Genomic DNA, 24,474 nt, shown 5'->3' on the forward strand with positions numbered 1-24,474 from the left:
TGTTGGATCAGTGTCTGGAAGCTGTGATGGGCTGGATCAGGGGTGGAACAAGCGGGGGGCAGGGGGGCGGGCCGCCCCGGGCACTGCCCTGGAGGGGGTGCCACTCGGGGCTGCCATCAGAGGCCCCAAGGCCGTGCGTCACGGAGCCTGCTGAGGGCTGGGCCTGGCCTTTAGTAGTGCCCCCCCCCCCCGGTAAGGGTTGCGTTGCTGTTGCCGCTCTAGCATTGGGATCCAGGTGTTGGAGCGGCAGCGGTGGCAAACCACTCTGTAGTGCTTTTGCTCCTCACTGCTCTCCCTGAGCAGGAGGAAGCAAAAGCACTATGGGGCAGTTTGCCGCCGCTCTAGGATCGTGATCCGGGTGCTGGAGCAGCGGCAGCAAACCGCCCCGTAGTGCAATGCATGCGTCACGACGGACGCCCCGCCCTGGGCTGGATTGTAAACATTATTGTATTCTTTAAAGTACTGTTGTCTTCTCTTTTTGTAAACCGTTTTGAGGGTTTTTAAAAAAATAATCAAGCGGTGTATAAATTTTGTGACACCAATAATAAACAATAATTCATTTGTTTCATAACATTTATATACAGTACACAGCTTGACTGTAAAGCAAACAAACCCTCCTCCAAGACAGGAGAATCAATTTAAAAAAAAATCACAAACCTGCTGTAAAACATTACAAAAATTAAAATACCGAAAAAGATTAAAATCACCTCAACTTTCTAAGCTTACCCTAAACAAAAAAATTTTTTTTAGCTGGCGCCGAAAGAAGGAAAAGCCAAGGCGCCTGTCTCTGAATAAAACAATTTTATAACGGCTGGCAACCCCTCACTCGCACCTCCACACGGGGGGAAACACTCGTGGGGTCTTTTTTCGCTCCTTAACGCAAAAGCCACGTCAGCAAAAACGTCCCCGCCGAGAAGCTGCTCGCTTTTGCAGCGAACCGAAGGCCGCTGAGCGCCGAAACGCCCGCCCCCCTCGCTTCCCCTGCTTTCTGATTGGCGGCGTCGGCAAGGAGCAGGCTGCGCTGCTCTTCAAGGTCTTCGGAGAGGGCGCTTCCGTATGCGCTGACGAAACCGAGGGGCCGGGAGGCCGGAGAAGGAGGCCGCGCTGTTGTTTTGCCTCAGCGGCTGCTTGCGCAGCTACTCCTCGTCCTCCTCCAACCCCTTGCTGGAGCCCTGAGCTTCTTATGAAACACGCCGTTGAGATATATAGTATAGATAAGATAAATATATTTTCACAACCACAAGCAGTGCCTCCCCCCGCCCTCGCCCCCACCCTGAGGAAATAGGTAAAACAACTTAAAAATGGCGGGAAAGGAGGTAACGAATATCTAGTGGCTTAGAAAAGAGCGGGGTCGGTCGGGGAGGGAGGGGGTCGCCGCCGCCGCCATTGCCCCTCCGTGGATGGAGCCTCCCCGTCACGCAGTTCACGTCTTCGGGGGAGGAGGAGGCTGGCGGCATGGGGTGGGTGGGTTGTGCCTGCAATGGCTGGTTTGTCTGCCGCTACGAAGACCGAGGCGGCGCCTTGGGCGGCCCGAAGGAGGGTTTGGGTGGGTGGGAGGGATTTGGGGAGATGGGGGCTGGGTTGGGACCGGGAAGCAGCCTCGGGGAAAATACGAGGCGGGGGCGCGAGGGTGGGTCCTTTCCGCCTCCTCCTGTTGCAGCGGCTGCTGCGTCCCTCCCTCCACCGCCATTTCCCCTTCTCATGGTGGCTGCTATTTGTGAGGCTGTTGGCTGGCACCCTTCTGTATGGGGGGACACGAGAAGAGGGCGCCATAGATCTGTGTGTGTGTGTGTGTGTGCTTGTCTGGTGTCTGGTGTGACTCCCCGCAGCAGCCATCTCTTCCTTTGCCCAGGCGCCCGTAGAGGTGGGCTTTTAATGTTCTGCCACGAGAAACTCCTCCTGCTGGAGAACGGCGCCGCCAAAGAACATCGTTCTTCATGTTCCAAGTAATTCGGGGGGGGGGCGCGTTGGTGTCCCTCAATTATGGCGATGGACGGGTTATGCTTGCCCGTGGGGAAAACGCCTCTCCCACCCTGAAACGCACAACAGCACCCCTGCCACACACACACTTGTGCCGTCTTCTGCAGCTTCTATAAGTACAGATGGTTGAAGTGAGCGGAGTCTTACTGTCGCCCCCCCCGCAACCACCACCTCTTTTGGGTTATTCCGGTTGTGTTTCCTTTTGTGTATGTGGGGTGCCAGAGAAAATGGGCATATCTGCGTTCTGCTGAGCCATTGTGAGGAAGGAACTGCGCACCGCGTAGGAGGAAGCCGGTGTGTTTGCCCCATCTCAGCAAAGCCCGCCTGTGGTAGTTTCGCATAAGCTTTTCAGTCGATCCTAAAATTCAGGACACGTGGCCACTACCTCTTATTGTAAAACAATGCCAACCTCTGCATGCACGTCTCTCTATATCTGCGGGGTGTGCGCCTGAGTAAAATAAAAGACAAAAAAAAGATAAAATGTCCGTCCAACTCCTCTAGGATATATAGGAGGGAGAGGGGAGCTGGACGGACATTTTATCTTTTTTTGGGGGGGGGGGTCCTTGTATTTTACTCAGGCGCACACCCCGCAGATTCTAATAGCGCAACTCCTATCCAGGGAAGCAGGGTGGTAGCTTAATGGGACAAGAGCAGCTGCTGAGGAGTAAACGCATCGCATTTTGTAAAAAGCAGGTTTACTAATCGAGGATTTCACTTGAAACTGGGGGGGGGGGGGCCAGAAAGGAGGAGTTACCGGGCATCCATGCCTATTCCTCACCCACCCACCCGTTGGTACCCGGAGAAGAAGAGTTGAGCCCCGTAAATTCAAATCAGCCCTTCTGAATAGGGAAAGGGGCGCGAGGTCGGCTTCGAGGGAGGTGCTCCTTGCTCGAATCCGGATCCGGAATGGGAGATGCCCCCTAGGGGGCCCGCGCCGCTTGGAAGCAGCCTGCAGCGAATTGCCGCGAATCAGGGAGACTCGGGAAGCTCCGTGAGCCGCCCCGGCCCTTCAGCGGCGGGGGAAAGGGGAGGGCGAAAGGGTGGTGAGACACAGTTTTAGGCCCGCCTTTTTCATTGAGGAAATTTAAATTCTTGTGGTTTTCCCCTCTTAACCAACTTGCCCTATTCATTTATTTCCGAGGGCAGATGTAGGGAAGGATCAGGGGGAAATCGGACAAGACAGGAAATTTACGTGAAAATTCATTTAGCGGTTTTTTGCGGAGGAGTGGGGTAGTTTATTTTTGGTTTTTAATGTATATATATATATTAACCCATTATCGATGCTTTTAAACTGAGATATACACGAAGCAGGGCGGCAAGGACAAACAACATCAATCTCCCAAACCTTCCAATTTTTCCGAGCGTTTCTTGTAATTTTTCTGGGGAGAAGCGTGTCTTAAATATTTTCTATATTTATAAAACAAGAGTACCCCCCTTAAAGCTCTAAAATGTCGTCGTTTGCAAAAGGTAGGAACTACTTAGTTTTCATTTAAAGCTGCATGATGCCCGGGGTTGTGTGTGTTTTTTTAATAAAACATTTCTATTTTTCACAAGCAGAGGCTGCAGAAATGCAGTGGTGATAATGTTAAAGGGAGGGGGTATTGAAAGGGAGTATCACTTGGGTTAATTAAGCATATCTTCTAGTTGTTGATCGGGTGACAGAGGAGCATTGCCGGTTTCTCTCAGCTGATTCTTTTAGCTTGTGTGAGAGAGTATGTAGGCTTTCTTTTGCTCTTCTTTAAATACATAACATTGCAAAACCGGACTGAAGTGCTCTTAATCTGGCAAATTGCAGGTGGTGTCTGTAACTCTGTCCGTCCAGATTTGCCTGGCCTTTCTGTCGACAACAGTCAGTGGTCTTTAAACCTACATGTCTTGTGGTTTGGTGTAATAGTTTCTGGTGAATTATACAGCATGAGATTTTTCTCGTAAGTTATGGCTGTGTCATTCCACGGGTTCTGTGTAAGTGGTTTGATTCTCGGAGACTTCTATTGCGAAATTGGGAAAAGTCCATAAGAAGGCGTTTCAGGAAGCCTGATGACTGATACATTTATTTTCTTTGAAGAAAAGGATTCTTGCAACAGTGTGATAATTTTAAATTAAAAGTTTTTTGTGCCCTTTTGTATGCCAGAAAAATTGACCTACAGTACTTGGAGAAAACAGATCAGGTTTTCAGTACTTGTGTGTAAGTTGTGCAGAATACAGTACTTTGAACTGAGATAATATATAAAAAGTCAAGTATTAATAATATTGATTATATTGGGGGGGGGGGATTCTGTAGAATATATAGTATACCAGTGCAGTATGATTATGTCTTGCCTGTAGGCAGACTAATAAGAGCTAAGAGCAAGGTTGATTGAACCTGAAAGTCATCTATCTACCTACAGCAAGTCAACTCTGTGCAACAAGGGACTATGAAATGTTCTCCTTATGTGTGCTATTGCACTTTTAAAGCCCAATACTGGAGGAGGCCATTTTGTGTATAAAAAGAGGAGGTTGCTTATGTTTCTCAAAGTGTCAGTTTTATTAGGTTAAAGGTAAATTTAATTGCCTTATTGGAATCTAAACAGTTGTGATTTTAGCATACATTTAAACACTTCGAAATGTCCCCTTCTATGCTTACAACCTGACATGGTATTTCCCAGCCTGCTGGAGATTTCTACCGGTACCACTATGAGTAGAAGCTGAGGAGTTTACGCATAACAGCTTCCTATTTTCTTTTGCTCAAATGGTTTGTAACTGTATGCTTGGATGAAATTGCTTCATGGTATGTCAGAATTTATTCCCTTAAATGCAGAATGGGTATAGTAGAATACAGTACATAAAATGTTGTGAGCTAATTTTAAGAAGGCTAAAATGTAGACTATATAGACTAAGTGTTGGCAAAAGAAAATAAGCATGATCTGTAGGGAACAGTGTATACTGTTCTCCCATTATATTTGAAAGATAATTGCTATTTAACATTAAATTACTACAGCATATTGTTTAAAAAGAAGGTACTGTAACAGGCAATGGCCTACACATGACACTTGTGCTGTGTGCCTTGATTCTTTAGCCAGTAAAGTATTCTTAAAACCTGTGTGTTACCGGCTGCATAAATATATGTACAGTATTAAAAAAATCCCTCCTTGAGGCTACTTTGCTCTATGGTAATACCTGTTACCAACATGAGTCTGACCAAACTGTGGGAGGCAGTGGAAGACAGGGGTGCCTGGTGTGCTCTGGTCCATGGGGTCACAAAGAGTGACAACAACGACGACAATACCTGTTAACATTTCTATAAACTAGTTTTTAAAAAGAAACTGTAACCATGACTCCTTTCTGTGTTGTGAGTTTGTACTGTATATCATATTCTATTCAAGCAAGCCAGGTTTGGTCCGAACTTTTGCTGAAAATATACTTAAGGTATTAAATCTCCATCTATGATAGCATACTATTTTTCTTGTTTTTTGTTTTGTTTTTAGGACTACTGTTTTATTTCAAGTTTCATACTTAAGGATTATTTTAAGCATTTAGGCCAAGTAATTTGATGGACCGACTGTTAGCTATTAAAACTCAGCTGCACACTTGGATTTAATATTTATTCAGGCAGATAATTGGTAGATGGGTGAAAAAGAATTTAGGATTTTACCCTTACAGTATTCATATGATAAAATACCATCAATTCCAAGGGGGAAAGAATGACTAAACTAAATTGCATAGCAAAAACTACATGATGCCAGAACTGTTGTCCTAAATCCCAAGAAGTGTGCAGGTATGGTTTTCATTGTAACATAAAACATTTGGTATGGTGCTTTAAAAGATCAGTCTCCAAAGTTAAGTGCTTATAAGACTACAATCCAATGCATTCCTAGTCCCAAAGAGGTCCCATTGAATTCAGTGGAAATTGTCTTGAAATAAAAATCAATAGGAATGGAATATCCTTTTGATTTTAGTGAAGCAGAGCTAATTGCATGTTTAACCCTCCTACTGAAATGAATGAGACCTTGGCTGGATCTTGCCTAGTCTTCCTTTAAATTCAATATTCACAGCCAGATTATAACACTTAATTTTTACATGAGCAATTTATTTGGACAGATTATTGGGCCTTAGCTCACATAAGCATGATTTCCAACTGTTTAACCAAACCCTTCTTACTGAATTTAACCCTAATATAAATTTGGGATGTGTTAATAAGAGTACAGTATTGCTAGAAAAAGAGAGAAACCATCTTTGTTCTTGCACTTAACATTTAAATGGCACTTGCCTAACGATCACACTCTTCCTGACTCATCACATTGTTAATCAACAACTGTCTCTGAATTGTTTAAGAAGGTATATAATTGGTGATTTTTTTAGCCAGGGCATTTGGGTATCCCCTAGTTCGTCTTGTATTTCTTATGTTAATATTTGTTTATTTTTGTAGAAGTCTGTTAGGCAGTATAAGCCTTTGGTTTGCCAGGTTCGAGTAGTAAAATCAGCAACTAGGCCCTTGACAACCTTCGAAAACCTAACAACAAAGGGATGGTATCTGCAGTATACAAAATACTACTCCAAAATCCCCCCCCCTAGATGTAATAAAAAAAATGGGGGAATGACATAGGCTATGGGATTAAACCCACCCAATGGACCAGAGGCTCCAATACTTTGGCCACCTCATGAGAAGAGAAGAATCCTTGGAAAAGACCTTGATGTTGGGAAAGATGGAGGGCACTAGGAGAAGGGGACGACAGAGGACAAGATGGTTGGACAGTGTTCTCGAAGCTACGAACATGAGTTCGACCAAACTGCGGGAGGCAGTGGAAGACAGGAGTGCCTGGCGTGCTATGGTCCATGGGGTCACGAAGAGTCGGACACAACTAAACGACTAAACAACAACAACAATGGACCAGAATGTGGTCTAAACCTCCTTTCAAATCCATCAGCAAAAAGAAAAGAACTCAATCTGAAACTCACAGGTGGTACCTAACAACACAGAAACCAATGCTATAACGCCCAGGAACCTCACCAAAATGCTGGAGAGGATGCACCTCCATAGGCACATACCACCACATGTGGTGAGAATGTCCTAAAATCCAACTCTTCTGGACATCAATCATACAAGAAATATGCAAAATAACTAAGCAAGTATTAGAAGTCACCCCAGAACGCCCTACTAAACATCTTCCAAGACAATAATGCCCACTCACAACACAAAGAGCTCATAACCTACTTACTCTCAGTAGCCAGAAACATAGCCAGACTCTGGAGAGACCTGTCAGGAGTAAGCATAGACCAATGGTATCAAATAGTATGGGAAACAGCCTTATTAGAAAAACTAACCAACAAACTGAAACTGACATGGGGACAATTAGAAGAAGATGCCTTCATATGGTTACCCTTTTTCACATCACAGCCCAACAAGACAACAAAAAGCCACCAACAGCGGCTAACCTGATCCAAAAACACACATCCCACTCAAACACGAAAACAAAGTTCTACTCTTTAAATATATTTCAACTCCAGGCAGGTTTGGATGATACTAATTATTTGGATCTGTTCTCATCTCGCTTCTAGTCTGGCTATAGGACTCAAACTGCTTTGGAAAATCCTGGTGAATTGACTTCCGGTTTCTGCAAATGGCAAAAAGGAGTGCCAGTCAGATCGTCTGATGGACTCAAGCCCCGTGGAGATACAGAGGGAAGCACCAAGGCGAGGCACACCCCCTTAAAAGCCTTGAGAGGGTTCTCAAGGTGTTGAGGGGTCCAGCAGTCTGCAAAAGGGCTCTCCTGCGACCCTCAAACCCCTGTTCTGAGAGGAATGGGGAGTGGGGGGGGGCGGTGATTGAACCTGCGGACATGGCAGTATTGCAACTCCGCAGGAGTAAAGCCTCAACCCCCCCCCCCTGCAGCAGAGTGTAAAGAAGATTAATTATTGGATCTAATTAGGCTGAATTCGGAGCTAGACACAGGAATAAAAAGAAAGTCAGATTTCCAGCCTGTCACCTACACTTTTTTACATTCCAATGAAACTGGTAGGAGAAGTCATTTGGTGGCTAGAGCAGAGGACAGATGCATATTCCGGCATTGTACGGGGTTGGACTAGATAATCCTCAGGGTCTCTTTGAACTCTATGATTCTATGAAATCACATTTTGTATACAGAAAACACAATATCTTTTGTTTATCTGCGTATCTCAGGGAGGCAGTAGGTACCTTAACCAGGTATTTTGAGGCAGTTGTAGGATAAGGGCAAACAAGGTGCAACTTGGAGTTAGTGGAAGACCTCTGATCTGATGAAGGTTTGCAGTCAGTTTTGGACCAGGCTTCCCCCAACACTGCTCCCTGGTATGAAGTTTGGGGCACTCATTGGTCTATTGTCATCTATGGAAGCACAGGTGACCTCTATATAGGAGGTCTGCCTTTGACAACAGTTTGGGAACTGGTGCAGAATTAACCCGCCCACCCCAAATACTTTTGGGGGCCTGGTGGCTTGATCAGATCACACCAATTTTACATTAGCTGCATTGTTTTCCCATTTATTTCCAAGTTCAATTTGGTATTGATTTTGACATTTAAACCTCAGAATGGTATAGAATCTGATGATATGAAGGACTTCGTGTATGTATGCCCAAGAATGTGACCAAATGCTAAGATTGGCTTTAAAGCCCTGGTCAAGATCTGTTGTTAAGGTTGATCTGGTTGGTGGGCTTTTGCAATCATGCTTGTTGAATTTCCGCACTGGGAACTAATGCTTAGTTCTCTCGCTTGCAGCCTTTAAACAACACTTTCTATGTTCATTTAATTTTTCATGATAATTTTTCAAATATGATTATTAACGCTCTTGCCTACCAAACTATGTGCACATAATTGCATTATACCAAAAAGTTTTGGAATGTCAGTGTCTCCCCTTTTCTGCTATAGTACATTAATTGCAACACTTTCCTCCCTGAAAAACAAAAGTGGCTATTGCAAGCTTAACAGAGGAATTAGTAAGTGCCACATACCTTCTGATATAATGAAAGCCATTAAGCACGTTAGAACTATTTCCACATAAAAGAAAAGTGCTCTGGGCAATGATTGCAACACCTTGAAATGCCTTTCTATTGAATCAGGAGAGTTGTAAAATGAAAAGCAAAGTTTGCATGTTGAAACAGACATTTTCATCTATGGATGATTTTGAACTTTGTTCACAATTTCTATTACAAAAGAAGAAGTGTGTTTCAGAATCTCACTTATATTTGTTACTTAACCCCCCCCCCCCGGAGCTGCATTCCCAAATTAATCTTGTGCTTTTTCCTGAGACTACCAATATGTTCAAGGCATTTATGCATTAAAAGGGGGGAGTTTGTTTTAAAAATTACCAAAGAAGGCGGATCAGCACTCTCAGTCTTCATACTAGAGATGCTGATTTTGTTCTATGCATGTGTGAAATAAGTGGCTTTAAGAAACAAAGTAAATACAGATGAGAGGGATAGAGCAATTCACCTTTTGTGTTTCTTAATAATGGCTGAATACCTGGATAAGGAATGTTGTTAAGGGAGGGAGATAATAACAGACAAATTAGTGGAGGCTAACTGTCATGGAGCATGACAGTTCATGAGCAGGTTTCTATTTTTATACGTATGACATATTTTGTTGAGAGGAAAATTGTATTGCTTGGCAAATCTGCAGTGCTTGGTGATTGAACAGCCTGATGCCCTTCCTTGCAAAATTGCTACCGGTATTACCGGTAGTTCTTAGATTCTTGTTGATGGCCACGTTGTCTGTTATTTCAGTACATATTACAAATGGAAGTGCATCCTCTTCCTTTGGTCCATTGATTAATAAAATAGAAGCATGGTGCGACTTTTAATTCTGTAGAAAATAAATCTGAAACAATACAAAACTGCCTTCTAATGCATTCTTAGTTACCTATACTTTACCACACAAATGTTTTTTTCCCATCTCTCTACCTCTCTCTGTTTTTTATAAAGATTTTAGCAAAGCGATGTCTCAGGCCGGTACTTCCCAATTCCAGGAAGCGATTAGACAAGAACTGGAATATTCCATGAAAGTGGAACTGGACAAGATACTTGGTACTGCACCACAGAATGAACTAGAGGTAGCGACTTCAATTATTTAAATGTGCATAAGGGAAGTGCTTTTGGTATGACTTCTAAAAATTTAGAAGAATATTTGAAATATGGACAGATGAACATTTTCATGTTAAATTGGTTGTAAGTTGCTTTGGGTTGCCTTAGGCAAGATAAAATGACTAACAAATTGAATAAATAATAAATAAATGAAATAAGTTATAGACAGGCATCTTTGGACCTGCTAATCATGTAAAACTCAGGCCTGTTGATAAACTCTCTTGTTCTTTAGTATGTAGGTCCATAGGACTGTAGTAAAGTACAGTTTTATTTAGAATACAATATCTAGTATATTGCTTTTCATTTTGTTGAAACTAATGGTGTCTTAAGACTGGATCAGCTGATACATTTCCCCAAACTGTGTGATGACAGAGTGTGCTTTTTCTGCCCAGCCACTTGGGACATTTGCCTCACTCTGACATTGCAGATATCTGTGCTTGGATATTATGAGACATCAGTAGGACATTGTTGGATGTTACACAGTGGAAAATCCCAAGATGTCTACAAGCTCTACATGTATAACTTGCATAACTGGGTGGATGGGCAACAAGTAGCAGATGAGAACCAGTGTAAGTGCAAACTGATGCATTTGGGGGCAAATTTCCCAACTTCACATGCACAGGATCTAATTAGCTGTAACTACCCTGTGAAGCTCACTAAAGTGAAAACAAAGCAAATTCTAGATTTGAAATTATTAGATAAGGGACTGGAAATCAAAACAGCAAGTATTAGAATATCATACAAATCAGAGTTGCAGTTAGCTTAGTACCCTGTTTCTCATATTTTAAGACATACCCATAAAATAAGCCATAGCAGGATTTTTAAGCATTCAAGGAATATAAGCCATACCCCGAAAATAAGACATAGTGATAGGCGCAGCAGCAATGCCGGCCGCAGCAGGAGGAGGAGGAAAAAAATAAGACATCCCTTGAAAATAAGCCATAGTGTGTTTTTTTGAGGAAAAAATAAATATAAGACATGTCTTATAATATGAGAAACACGGTATATTACGTGTAGTTCAGGTAGTTGGTTGTCTTTTTGAAAAGGATGATGTACAGCTAGTAAAGGTCATCTAAAATAATTATGGAGTTAGAGAGCTTTTCTTGCCAGGAAAGGCTAAGGTGGCTGGGACTTCATAGTTTAGAGAAAATGCTCCTAAGAGAAGAAGTTACATCTTTGAACTGAGTCAAGAAACTCTGTTAACATAATCTAGAAGTGCATTCAAACCATAATACAGTGAACAATTTTGCCCTTGCTTTTATTTAAAAATTATAAACTGCTTGACTCTAAGAAAAAACCACAAAGTGGTTTGATGTCTTGTGAGCTGCCTCCCTTGAAAACTACCCAGAGCTGAAGGGGAAAGTTGGAAGAGTGACACTCTTTCTCATTTCCTCTTTTAAATTACATGCACTTTTCAAGGCTCAGAATTATTCTGCTGGATCCAACTTTTACCCAGGTATATTGGGAAAACAAAGTGTTTGTGTGCTTTCTGTCTCTCTTGGGGAGGGGAGAGAAATAACCAGATGTGGTGATGCCCATGGCACTTGCTCAAAAATGCATGTCTGTTCATGGGTGTATAAAGATTGTTGACCACTCTCATAACTAAGTAAAATTAAAACACATTAACAAAATGTGAAATGGAACAAAAAACCCTTGACCACCAACCTAAAAGGAAAACTGAGTTGGGACCGCTATAACCATCATTGGAGGGAGGGTTCCACAATTAAGGCACTCCCATGAAAAAGGAGTGGTGTGACATTTATGAATGATTAGAAGTGAGAATGAAGCATTTGTTTCTTGCCAAAACTAATAATTGACATGGAATTCCCTAAAAGATGTGGTGGGTACTAGGTGAGATAGCTTTAAAGAAGGAAAAGACAAGTGTAAAAGAGAACCCACCAGTCACTTTTCCATTATAGGGTCTGTTTAATTTAATGGGAATTGTAAAGAAACTCAGTTTCACTGGGGCTTGCATAGGAGTTAAAGGCACTTGTACTCTTGGCTAATACTACTTTTAAAAACTTGCCCTCTCATGTCTTTTTTCAGCACACCAAGAAAGATCTAGAAGGGTTTAAAAAGCTCTTTCACAGATTCTTACAAGAAAAGGGACCTTCTGTGGACTGGGAAAAGATCCAGAGGCCTCCAGAAGATTCTGTAAGTTGCAACATTGTGTGAATAACCCCACTGCAGTAGATTTTGTTTGTTTTGTGAATCCACACCCTTTGCTTGCTGAATGGGCTGTAAAACCTTCCAGTAACCAGGTTTCCACCAACCAGTGTTCTTCCTCTACATGCTATATTGAAATCAATAAATCACACAACACACCAGCAGCTCACTATCCTCAAGATGTGAGGTGGTCTCCATCACTTAAGAGATCGTAGCCAATATTGGCAACTGACCTCTGGGTGGTGGAGATTGTTTCCAAAGGTCATGTCCTGGAATTAGAGAATAAAAGGTTTGCGTTTTAAAGTATTTTTCATAAATTCCTGTTCTTTTTGGCTGCTATAAAAGTCAAACAGATCTTGAAGCAAAGCTAGAAGAAGGTCTGCAGAAACTGGTTTGACAGATGCTGAGTGGCAGAAATAATGAGAGAATATTTGATGGGGCACCCAAATTTTGATGTTTCTGTGGACATGATATTATAGCAGCCAATAATCAAAAGGATTTATTAGCATTAGAGAGTCATTCAGATGTTTATCTAGCTATAATGATTCATCTAAACATTGATTTGACTAGCTCATAGGAAAGCCATCCACTTTGTTTATGCAGAGAACCATTTTGGAGTCCATGTGGCAGCCAGGTTGTGTCTGGACAAGTCCACTCTATGTAATTACATTTGCATTGCTTCTTTATGTTCTTAGCATCATTGCAGTCTATGTTTTTAGTTGCCTTGGTCTTCTTATGAGCATGATGAAGGTATTAGTAGATGATTATGATGGTTATGTATGACCTTAATAATAATAATAATAATAATTTGTTTATACCTAGCCCATCTGGCTGGGTTTCCCCAGCCACTCTGAGTGGCTTCAAACAGAAAAATAAAAGAAACAGCTACCTTCAGATGTCTTCTAAAAATCTGGTAGCTGTTTTTCTCTTTGACATCTGATGGGAAGGCGTTCCACAGGGCAGGCGCCACTACCGAGAAGGCCCTCTGCCTGGTTCCCTGCAACTTGGCTTCTTGCAACGAGGGAACCGTCAGAAGGCCCTCGGTACTGGACCTCAGTGCCCAGACAGAATAATGGGGGTGGAGACGCTCCTTCAGGTATACTGGACCGAGGCCATTTAGGGCTTTAAAGGTCAGCACCAACACTTTGAATTGTGCTCGGAAACGTACTGGGAGCCAATGTAGGTCTTTCAAGACCAGTGTTATGTGGTCTTGGCGGCCGCTCCCAGTCACCAGTCTAGCTGCCGCATTCTGGATTAGTTGTAGATTCCGGGTCACCTTCAAAGGTAGCCCCACAAAGAGCGTATTGCAGTAGTCCATGCGGGAGATAACTAGAGCATGCACCACTCTGGCAAGACAGTCTGCAGGCGGGTAGGGTCTCAGCCTGCGTACCAGATGGAGCTGGTAGACAGCTGCCCTGGACACAGAATTGACCTGCGCCTCCATGGACAGCTGTGAGTCCAAAATTACTCCCAGGCTGTGCACCTGGTCCTTCAGGGGCATAGTTACCCCATTCAGGACCAGGGAATCCTCCACACCTGCCCGCCTCCTGTTCCCCACAAACAGTACTTCTGTCTTGTCAGGATTCAACCTCAATCTGTTAGCCGCCATCCATGCTCCAACTGCCTCCAGACATTCACACAGGACCTTCACCGCCTTCACTGGTTCTGATTTGAAGGAGAGGTAGAGCTGGGTATCATCTGCATACTGATGAACACCCAGCCCAAACACCCTGATGATCTCTCCCAGTGGCTGCATGTAGAAGTTAAAAAGCATGGGGGAGAGGACAGAACCCTGAGGCACCCCACAAGTGAGAGCCCAGGGGTCTGAACACTCATCCCCCACCACCACTTTCTGAACATGGCCCAGGAGGAAGGAGCGGAACCACTGTATGACCTGAAGAATATGGAGCAGATGATTCAGCAGGGGAAACCCAGCCCCAAACAAGTAAGGAGGTAGTACAAGAATACTTGGCTAGTTTAGATATATTCAAGTCTCCAGGGCCAGATGAACTACATCCAAGAGTATTAAAAGAACTGGCAGAGGTGATTTCAGAACCACTGGCAGTTATCTTTGAGAATTCCTGGAGAACAGGTGAAGTCCCAGCAGACTGGAGGAGGGCAAATGTTGTCCCTATATTCAAAAAGGGGGAAAGGGAGGACCCAAACAATTACCGCCCAGTCAGCCTGACATCAATACCAGGAAAGATTCTAGAGCAGATCATTAAGCAAATGGTCTGTGAGCACCTAGAAAGGAACGCTGTGATCACTAAAAGTCAGCATGGATTTCTGAAAAATAGGTCATGCCAGACTAATCTGATCTCATTTTTTGACAGAGTCACAAGCCTGGTAGATGAAGGGAACACTGTGGATGTAGCATATCTTGATTTCAGCAAGGCCTTTGACAAGGTGCCCCATGATATTCTTGAAAAGAAGCTAGTAAAATGTGGGCTAGACAATGCTACCATTCAATGGATTTGTCCGAACCCAAAGGGTGCTCATCAATGGCTCCTCTTCATCCTGGAGAGAAGTGACTAGTGGGGTGCCAGTCTTTATAAACGACTTGGATGATGGGCTTGAGGGCATCCTGATCAATTGTGCAGATGACACCAAATTGGGAGGGGTGGCTAATACCCCAGAGGACAGGATCACACTTCAAAATGACTGTAAGGGTGACTCCCTACAGAGAGCACCAGTGGTTCTGAAGCAGCCAGAGGGGGAGGGGGAGACTCGGAGGAGGAGAGAAATCAGAGGGAGGAACAATGGGAAAGCTCAGGGAGGGGCAGAGGGATGCAGGCAGACGCTTAGGGATGCTGCAGAGCCAGGGCACCAACCGCTGAGGGAGGAAGCTGAAAGGGCATCACTCCTTCCGGCGCCAGAAGTAAGGAGAGTGACGCAATGCAGGTCAAGGGGGCGGCGTTTTAGGGTGTCTCTACACTGTAAATACATAGCACAATAAATGTCCTTGAAGACAAACTGGGATCAGGCGGAGTTACTCTAGAGTAGCCACGACGACCCTCTGACAATGACCTTAACAGATTAGAGAACTGGGCCAAAGCAAACAAGATGAATTTTAACAGAGAGAAATGTAAAGTACTACACTTGGGCAAAAAACATGAAAGGCACAAATACAGGATGGGTGACACCTGGCTTGAGAGCAGTACATCAACAGTGTGATGCAGCAGCTAAAAAAGTCAATGCAATTCTGGGCTGCATCAATAGGAGTATAGCATATAGATCAAAGGAAGTAATAGTACCACTGTATTCTGCTCTGGTCAGACCTCACCTGGAGTACTGTGACCAGTTAGGGGAACCACAGTTCAAGAAGGATACTGACAAGCTGGAACGGGTCCAGAGGAGGGTAACCAAAATGGCCAAAGGCCTGGAAACAATGCCTTATGAGGAACGGCTTAGGGAGCTGGGTATGTTTAGCCTGGAGAGGAGAAGATTTAGGGGTGATACGATAGCCATGTTCAAATATATAAAAGGATGTCATATGGAAGAGGGAGAAAGGTTGTTTTCTGCTGCTCCAGAGAAACAGACACGGAGCAATGGATTCAAACTACAAGAAAGAAGATTCCACCTAAACATTAGGAAGAACTTCCTGACAGTAAGAGCTGTTCGACAGTGGAATTTGCTAACAAGGAGTGTGGTGGAGTCTCCTTCTTTGGAGGTCTTTAAGCAGAGGCTTGATGGCCACCTGTCAGGAATGCTTTGATGGTGTTTCCTGCTTGGCAGGGGGTTGGACTGGATGGCCCTTGTGGTCTTTTCCAACTCTATGATTCTAGATGGTCCAGAAGGATGTTATGGTTGATGGTGTCAAAAGCCGCTGAGATATCCAGCAGAAATAGGAAACAGCTCTCACCTTTGTCCCTAGCCCGCCAGAGATCATCAACCAGTGCGACCAAGGCAGTTTCAGTCCCATAATGAGGCCTGAATCACGACGAAGGGATCCAAATGGTCCGCTTCTTCCAGGCGTGCTTGGAGTTGTTCAGCAACCACTCGCTCAATCACCTTGCCCAAGAATGGAAGATCTGAGACTGGGCGATAGTTGGCCATATTGGCCCCATCCATGAAATCCATGAAAACATTTTTCACTGCAGCATTGCTTCCAAAGATTCCCTTTACTTTCTTCCTCTAATAGAGTATAGCGAAAATGAAATTTTATGGTGTCTCTTTATATTTAACTTGGTTCTATGTTGCATGTCAAAGGTACTGATATAATGAAATTTTGTGCCTTAGATGTGACTTTAAATAAAAACAAACGTGCAATTGAATAATGTATGCATATCTTTAATCTCAATGTTAACTTCTGTTTTTAAAAAAACAAGTTTGTTTTGAATCTTTATTCTGGCTGTGAGAAAGATAGATGGATCTTAACCTCATTTGAATAGTATGGACCATGAAGTCATATGCAACTGTGGCTAATTTTCTGCCTGAAACTACTTTATCAGACATGTAATTTAAAAAACTGTGATCTGCTTCATTGAGCTTTACCAGTTATAATTCATTTTGAGATAGTCACAATCATGTGCATTACAAGCCAAAATGATGTGTCAGTTGAAACCTGCAGAATATTTGCAACAGCTGTTTTGGTTCTTGTGTTGCTCTGAATGCTTCATAGTGACCTCATTTATCTGTTTGGATTCATAGCCTATCCCTCACCATAATTCAGTAAAATGATTTTAATACAAATTAAAAGAACAGTTAAAAGCAGCAACGCTACTACAAACCCAAATTTAGAAAAAGAAACATACGTGTCAAAAGATTAGAAAAGGGAAGGTCACACAAATGAAAAAACATGAAAGTTTGCAGTGACAAATCAAGCTATACTTCAAACAATCAAACAATAAATCAAACAATAAATGGTTATTGATGGATTTTATTGAAGCCTGGGGCCAGGAAAGGTACTTTGTGATTGAATTGATAAAGGGTAGGGTGAAAATCTCATCTAGTATCTAACATTACTGTTAACAAACTCTTTAAAGTTTGTCATTAAAGTTTTACCAAGTTTTCAATAACAGAATTAGCTAATGTGAAGTAGCTACATTGAGTAAAATTATGAAACCCTAAAAAATTAACATGCTTTTGATCTAGACAGGCAACACTCTTACACATCTGTTAGTGTAGCTGAATAATTAACACACAGTAGCTAAGAAACTGGTAGAAATCGAAAACGACACACTTGAAAAGCAACTTATCTTTGTGGAGTGGAAGTTTAAAATAAGGTATATTGCTCCCAGCTTAAAATGCAATGAGTTGATAACTTTAGAAGTATCTTTCGTTCAGAGCCTCCTCCTGAATTAAAACTTCTAAAGAAGTATTTTAATCTAAAAAAGAATTTCAGGTCTGAACAGTAACTTAAAGCTCTGTTGTGTTATTTTTTAAAACATACAAGACACTTCAACCATGTAAATAACATGAATAATTTTAAAAATCCATTGTTTTCATTTCAGATACAACCCTATGAGAAGATAAAGGCAAGGGGGTTGCCTGATAGTGTTGCTTCAGTCTTAAACAAGCTGGTTGTAGTGAAACTGAATGGTGGTTTGGGCACCAGCATGGGGTGTAAAGGCCCCAAAAGTCTTATTGGTGTGCGAAATGAGAATACCTTCTTGGATCTCACAGTTCAGCAGATTGAGGTAACTTGTTTTTGTTTTCTCTTCGTTAACAAATCTTTATAGTAGGGGTGGCCTTCAGGTTACTGCTGAATTATCTCCAACTCCCATCATCCCCGACAGTTGACCATGCTGGCTGGGGCTGATGGGAGTTGGAGCTAACTCTGTTTTATAGACTATGTGAGTTGTGCAGGCAGAGCTCTTACACTATAATTTTTCTTGTTCAGAAATAGTATTAAAATATTTAATTGTTACTACAGTCTCATAAGTAACTAAGATTGTCACCCATAATCTTTATAACAAAAGCCCATGGGCAAAGCATGTGGAAGCTTCCAATAAAATTTGAAGCAAAGCTTAATCTCCTTTTTTAATATTGGTCTATGTATAGTACAGTAAGCATACCAGTTATATAGGGTTACTTCCCTGGGACAAATGGTTTATGAAATATTGGTACTCTTATCTTGAAAATTTCCCTCCAAATGCCCAACCAAAATTGATAAGCTTACTTTGAAGTGAAAGGCTAGTGTTTTCTTTTGCTTTGATTATATGCCTTTTCCAAAGCAATGGACATTGTATTTTGTTAACTTTGCCATTCATTGTTGATCAGGAAAAGCAACAAGGATTTATACTAGTGCTTAAGTTTAGTCATCCCCTCTGAAGGAGGGTGGTGAAGAGAGCAGCTACTGAAAATGATTGTGAAGAATTTTGTGGAAATTTGAAGAGTTTCATATTTTTAAAAAAACTTTTCAGTTTTATACATTTCACTGATTTTACAATCATGTTGACATTTCAAAACTTGACTTCCTTCCCCCTCTTTCTGCGGTTCCTTAAATTTATTTTTAATATCTTCTGCATATCCTAATTAACTTAATTTGCTCATTTATTCATCTTATTAAATATATACTCTCATGAAACTGCAGGTTATTACAATAATCCTGTCCATGTTTTTATCTGTTTACAATTTATCTGTAAATATTCAATAAACCATTTCCATTCTTTTATAAAAAGTTTATTATCTTTCTTATTTTTCTGGTAAGTTTAGCCATTTCTGCATATTCCATAAGTTTTTGTGTCCATTCTTCCTTTGCTGGGATTTCTTCTTCTTTCCATTTTAGGGCAAGTAACATTTTTGCCGCTGTAGTCACCTACATGAATAAGTTTCTATACAGTTTAGGTAGTTCTGTCCCTATAATTCCCAAGAGAAAAGCTTCTGGGTTTTTTACGAACATTATTTTAAACATGCTTTTCATTTCATTATACATCTGAAGGCAACCCTGTTTAGGGAGGCTTTTAATGTTTAATAGATTATTTTATTTCATTTTTCTGCTGGAAGCCGCCCAGAGTGGCTGGGGAAACCCAGCCAGATGGGCGGGGTATAAATTAATTATTATTATTATTATTATTATTATTATTATTATTATTATTATTATTATATCATTTCTCAGTAAGCCTTAACCTTACTACAAGACCACCACATATGATAAAAGAACCTTCTTTTGCTTTACATTTCCAACACTTATTTGATTTAGATTTGTACATTTAAATTAGTTTACTCTGTGTTAGATACCATAGATATATCATTTTCATATAACTTTCTCTAAAACCATAACTTGTCCACCCTTCTATCATATTCTTTTTCTTTACCTCTATAGCTTCCAACGGTGAGAGCCAAAGTGGTGTTTTATGTCTAATAAATTCTTATATTCATCCCATACTCTATACACATTTTCCCTAATTATTTGATTTGTAAATCCTTTATGAACTTTCACCTTTTCATACCATAAATAAGCGTGCCAACCAAAAATATTGTCATGACCTAAGTCTAGAATATGTGAATTCTCTAATGTCATCCATTCCTTCAGCCAACAATGACAGGATGCCTCATAGTATAGTTTTAAATCCGGCAGGGAAAACCTTTCTTTTGTATCTATCAATATTTTATATTTTATAGCTGGCCCTGCCACACGTTGCTGTGGCACAATCTTGTTAAATGGAGCCTCAGAGTCCCCCTTCAAACTCCCCCTGTTGTATGTGTGTTGTGTTTACACAAGTGCATCCCTGTGTCTCCCCCCCCCCGGTTCCGACCCATTACCTATCCCGGTCCCTCCTCCCCCACCCCCGGCTCATCCCTGTGATTGGGCCCACCCTGTCCTGACCCATGACCTATTCGGCTGCCCCCATCCCCCCCCCAGGCAAGCCCCCACCTCCAATCGCCCTAGTCTGGAAAGTGACGTAGTCTGCAAAGCCAAGCCAAGATACTGTGGAGAGGGAAGCTTTCCTAGGAAACACGGGGGTTGGGGATTTTTTACCTGCCGGAAGTGTGACATCTGTCTATGCAACCGGTATAGGAAACTCCGCACAGTGGAATGGAACATTGTGTCCAAATTTGAGCGGAACCGGTCAAGCAGTTTCTGAGAAAGTTGCTGTGTCACCTACATGCACCTTTTACATTTTTATATATATAGATTATCGGTTTTTTCCCTTGCCAAATATATTTAGAAATATATTTTTGCCATGTGTTTCAATCTGTCTTGCCAATCACCGGAATCGAATGAAACAGAAAAGCATTCTTGGTAATATATTCGACACTCTACTTAATAGTGAAAGATGCATTCTATTCCAAATTTGAAAATTTATTTTAATATCTTTCCAGGTTTTTAAATAATTATCTTTATACAAATTTATATTATTTACTGTTAATCATACACCTAAATACGTTACCTTTTTCAGTCTTTAAACCAGATACATCTTGTAATCTGTTAATTTCAGACTTGGAACATGTTCTTGAAACATGACTTGGAACATTTGATGTTAGAAAAAAGGAAATGAAGCATATTTTCAGTATTATAATAGCAAAGAGTGCAGCTGTTTTACTTGGTGGCCACTGTAAATGAAACTGCAAGTTTTTTTGTGACAAACAAGTTTCATGAAGGCTTAGAAAGTTTCAATGGTCACAGCAGCTACATGAAGTTGTGTAGCTTATACTTTCAAAATATAAGCTTATACTTTCAAAATATAAGCTTATACTTTCAAAATATAAGCTTTAAGGTGCTACTGAAGGAATTTTTTTTATTTCAAAATATAATCAAGCTTGCAGAAACTCATCCTTGTCTACAAATAAGTTCAAAATAGGTTTTGGGTTGGGCTTTCATGTATTATGTTGTAGAATGAGAACTGCTAAGAATTTTTTTTTTTGGGGGGGGGGAACCACCAGATTAATTGAGAAGGCATAGTAGAATGGCAGAAATGCAGGAAATAGTATGGGTGCTATCATGTCCATTTTGTAGTATGTGACCTGGCTGTTTTTTAGTTGCTTTGTTTTTAAGAAACCCAATCATCATAACTTCTTGTGCCTAAAACTACTTACCCAAAAGGTGTAAAATTGAGCAGTTATGTAAAAACAGCAACATAAACCTTAATTAAAAGACAGTGAAATTGAGATTCCATTCTCCAATGCAATTACAATATGTTTCTGAGTTGTTACAGTGAAACATTTGTAGAGATAGTTGGAAGGGTCAATGAAGTACCAAATGTGGATCTAATTCAGAGCAAAATAGATAGTAGCTGACTGAGAAGGGCCTCAGAAGTAGATTGAAGTTGTTGGGCTGATTCGTATTAGAGGAGGTGGTTCCTGAGAAATCTTTGGTTCTAGGGCATTTTTTAGTCTAAAGTTTTTGAAGATTATAAAGAACCAGCATGATACGGTCTGGGGTGCTGGCCTAAGCAGAAACCTAATCTCATTATTTCAAATATTTATAACTTGCCCTTTAACAAAGCTCTCAGAATTGACTAAAATACAAAATGCAAGTCCTTAAAAAAATGAAGCAATCTCAACCTTAGGGCAGCAATAAAAAAATAGGAACACATAAAGCTGCTTTTTACCAAGTCAGACCATTGGTCCATCTAATTCAATATTGTCTACACTGACTGGGTTTCAGATAAGCAGCGACTCTCCTAGTCCTTCCTAGAGATATTGGAACTTGAACCTGGCACCTTCTGCATACATAGCAGTTGTGGCCCAAACTGAGCTTAAGCTGGCAATGTATTAAATTGATGAAAGGCCAGAGAGAATAAAAAGGTATTTATTGACCTGGCACTGAAAATGCTTTACTTACTTACTTACACATACATACATACATACATACATACATACATACATACATACACCCCGCCTTTTTTCCTGACGGGACTCAAGGCATATAAAAATAAGAACTGCTAAAAACATAGAAAAAGCGTATTAAAAAATCAATTAAACCTGGATAGAAGTAAAACAATAAACATATATAAAATATATTAAAACTATACCAATAAAAACATAATGGCACCAGCCTTATCAACTAAAACAGTCAGTTCCCCAAAGCAGTCTTCACCTGCCAGCAAAAGGACAACCACGAGGGAGCCAATCTAGCTTTTCCAGGGAGGGAGTTCCAGAGTCGGAGCAGCCATTGAGAAGGACCTCTCTTGTGTGCCCACCATGCATGCCTGTGAGGGTGGTGGGACCATTAGAAGGGCCTCAAAACCTGGACAGATTTGTATGAGGGAATACAGTACAGTATTTCAGATAGCCTGGCCCTAAACCAGATAGATAATAACCAGCCCTTTGGATTGTGCTCAGATACACTCTTAACCCAGGCATCCCCAAACTGCGGCCCTCCAGATGTTTTGGCCTGCAACTCCCATGATCCCTAGGACCAGTGGTCGGGGAAGATGGGAATTGTAGTCCAAAACATCTGGAGGGCTGAAGTTTGGGGGTGCCTGCTCTATCCCACCCCCCAAAACAATATAATACTGAAATCACACTAAAATATTGCCACAGTGCCTAGTTAGACAGATGCCTAGCAAAAATTAATAAGCAGCCCATCAAATACTACCAAATGCCTGGAAGAAGACTCTTAAATTGATGCTGAAAAGATAGTACGGTCTGTGCCAGGTGGCCCTTATTAAATGAATTTCTAGTATTTATGGAGGAGGGAACTAGGATATACCCAGGGTTGGAACTCTATGGAACTCAGTTCCGGCACCTCTCAGTTGGTCGCCATTGCCATTATAAGAGCAGAAGGGAGGCATTTACGGTGAGTTCCAGCATCTCTTTTTCTTGAAAAATAACAATGGATATACCTTCCCATGTGCTATAACTATTATATCTACTTTACCGCTTATGTAAATAATGAAACTGTGTGACACACAACTGCTTTTTAGATTGATTTCAGCTGTATTGAAATTGTGTATGGCAGTGGATTGATGTGAAAGTATTTAGCTGGTTAGAGTTACAAGATTCTCAATGCTAGTTTAAGCATTTTATAAGCTCCTGAAGAAACTATGTTTTTATTTCTACCACTTGCATGGAAAGCTGGGGAGACTTTACATCAGGCATCCCCAAACTTCGGCCCTCCAGATGTTTTGGACTACAATTCCCATCTTCCCCGACCACTGGTCCTGCTAGCTAAGGATCATGGGAGTTGTAGGCCAAAACATCTGGAGGGCCACAGTTTCGGGATGCCTGCTTTACATTTACTGAAAATAAGATTAAAAAGGTGGATATTTGAATTTCCTTCAAAAGGTATTCATTTCTCTGTCTCAAGCTGGGCCACAAACTGTGGTTGTTATGTGTCACAGTTTTCCCTATAGTTACTCTCTTTGGTGGTGGTGGTTGCGGTGGTGATGGTGGGGTGTGTGTGTGTGTGTGTGTGTTTTAAGCAGTTCAGTGGGAATCTATTCTGCTAATTTCTTCTGACTTCTGTCCATTGGACCTAAGAATGTATTCTTCAGTTATTGTCCTTGAGTAAAGGATGATACAGAGAGTTACTTTTAAGATGGCAAAAATAATATAATAATCCAGTAGTGCTTTCCAAATGTTTTTATTTCTTTACAGCATCTAAATAAAACCTACAATACAGATGTTCCTCTGGTTCTAATGAACTCATTCAACACTGATGAAGACACAAACAAAATCTTGCAAAAGTACAGCCACAGCCGTGTGAAAATTTACACTTTCAATCAAAGCAGGTATTGACAGCACTTTGTTTTAGGTCATAAAAGCTAGACGACTAGATGCAAGAAAGGCATATTTTGTGTATCCATTATATCTTAACCCCTCCCAATTTACTTCCATTTGGGCAATTTGAAAAAAAAAACTGCTTGAGGTCCTTCTCTCCCCTTACCTCTTCCCCTGTATTCTTGCAATGTTGTGAGAACTGGCATCACTTTTCACTATGTAGCTTGACTGCAGTGTTAGAGGCATTTTTAAGCAGCCCTTTCCCTTATATGTTGATTTTAAATTGTCCTTTGAGATTAAAGGGCATCAAATTCAAAAATACACACTTTTTCTGTGAGCAGAAAGTCATAGCCACATGTAGTATAACTAAGTTGTAGCTGGTGTTTGGAGTTAACTTAATTTATTTATTTAAAGAATTTAAAAACCCACTCTTCAGCAAGAAAAAAGAAATAAATAAAAAGCTTTCAGAATAGCTTACAGGTCACTACAAACATATCTCAGCCATCAGGCTTGTAATCTAAAAATGCAAAAAGAAAAAGGATTGGAAGAGAGGAGGAAATAAGCTAACTCAGATACAACTTCTTGGTTAAAAGTTCTTCTAATGACCAACTGGGGTGAAATAATTAG

At 41.4% G+C, this 24,474-nt stretch overlaps 1 protein-coding gene across 6 annotated transcripts in view; it reads left to right on the plus strand.

The window, feature by feature from the left end:
- The first annotated feature begins 911 nt into the window (after positions 1-911).
- The window catches only part of UGP2 (UDP-glucose pyrophosphorylase 2), a 36,593-nt gene continuing 13,030 nt past the window's right edge, over positions 912-24,474 (plus strand). The window contains exons 1-5 of one of the 6 annotated variants that reach the window (XM_035110469.3): positions 912-1,285; positions 9,913-10,040; positions 12,118-12,225; positions 17,691-17,876; positions 23,725-23,858. In XM_035110469.3, coding sequence (XP_034966360.1) covers positions 9,927-10,040; positions 12,118-12,225; positions 17,691-17,876; positions 23,725-23,858 — 542 coding nt within the window. In that variant the 5' untranslated portion in view covers positions 912-1,285; positions 9,913-9,926. Of the gene's footprint in view, positions 1,286-1,565; positions 1,947-3,118; positions 3,448-3,626; positions 3,693-3,780; positions 3,909-4,379; positions 4,748-9,912; positions 10,041-12,117; positions 12,226-17,690; positions 17,877-23,724; positions 23,859-24,474 lie in introns of those variants that run through there. The other 5 variants (XM_035110468.3, XM_035110467.3, XM_088667084.1 and 2 more) reach the window with 5 other exon arrangements.

Source organism: Zootoca vivipara, chromosome 3 (assembly GCF_965207765.1).
Source record: "Zootoca vivipara chromosome 3, rZooViv2.hap1.1, whole genome shotgun sequence".
Lineage (NCBI taxonomy): Eukaryota > Metazoa > Chordata > Lepidosauria > Squamata > Lacertidae > Zootoca > Zootoca vivipara.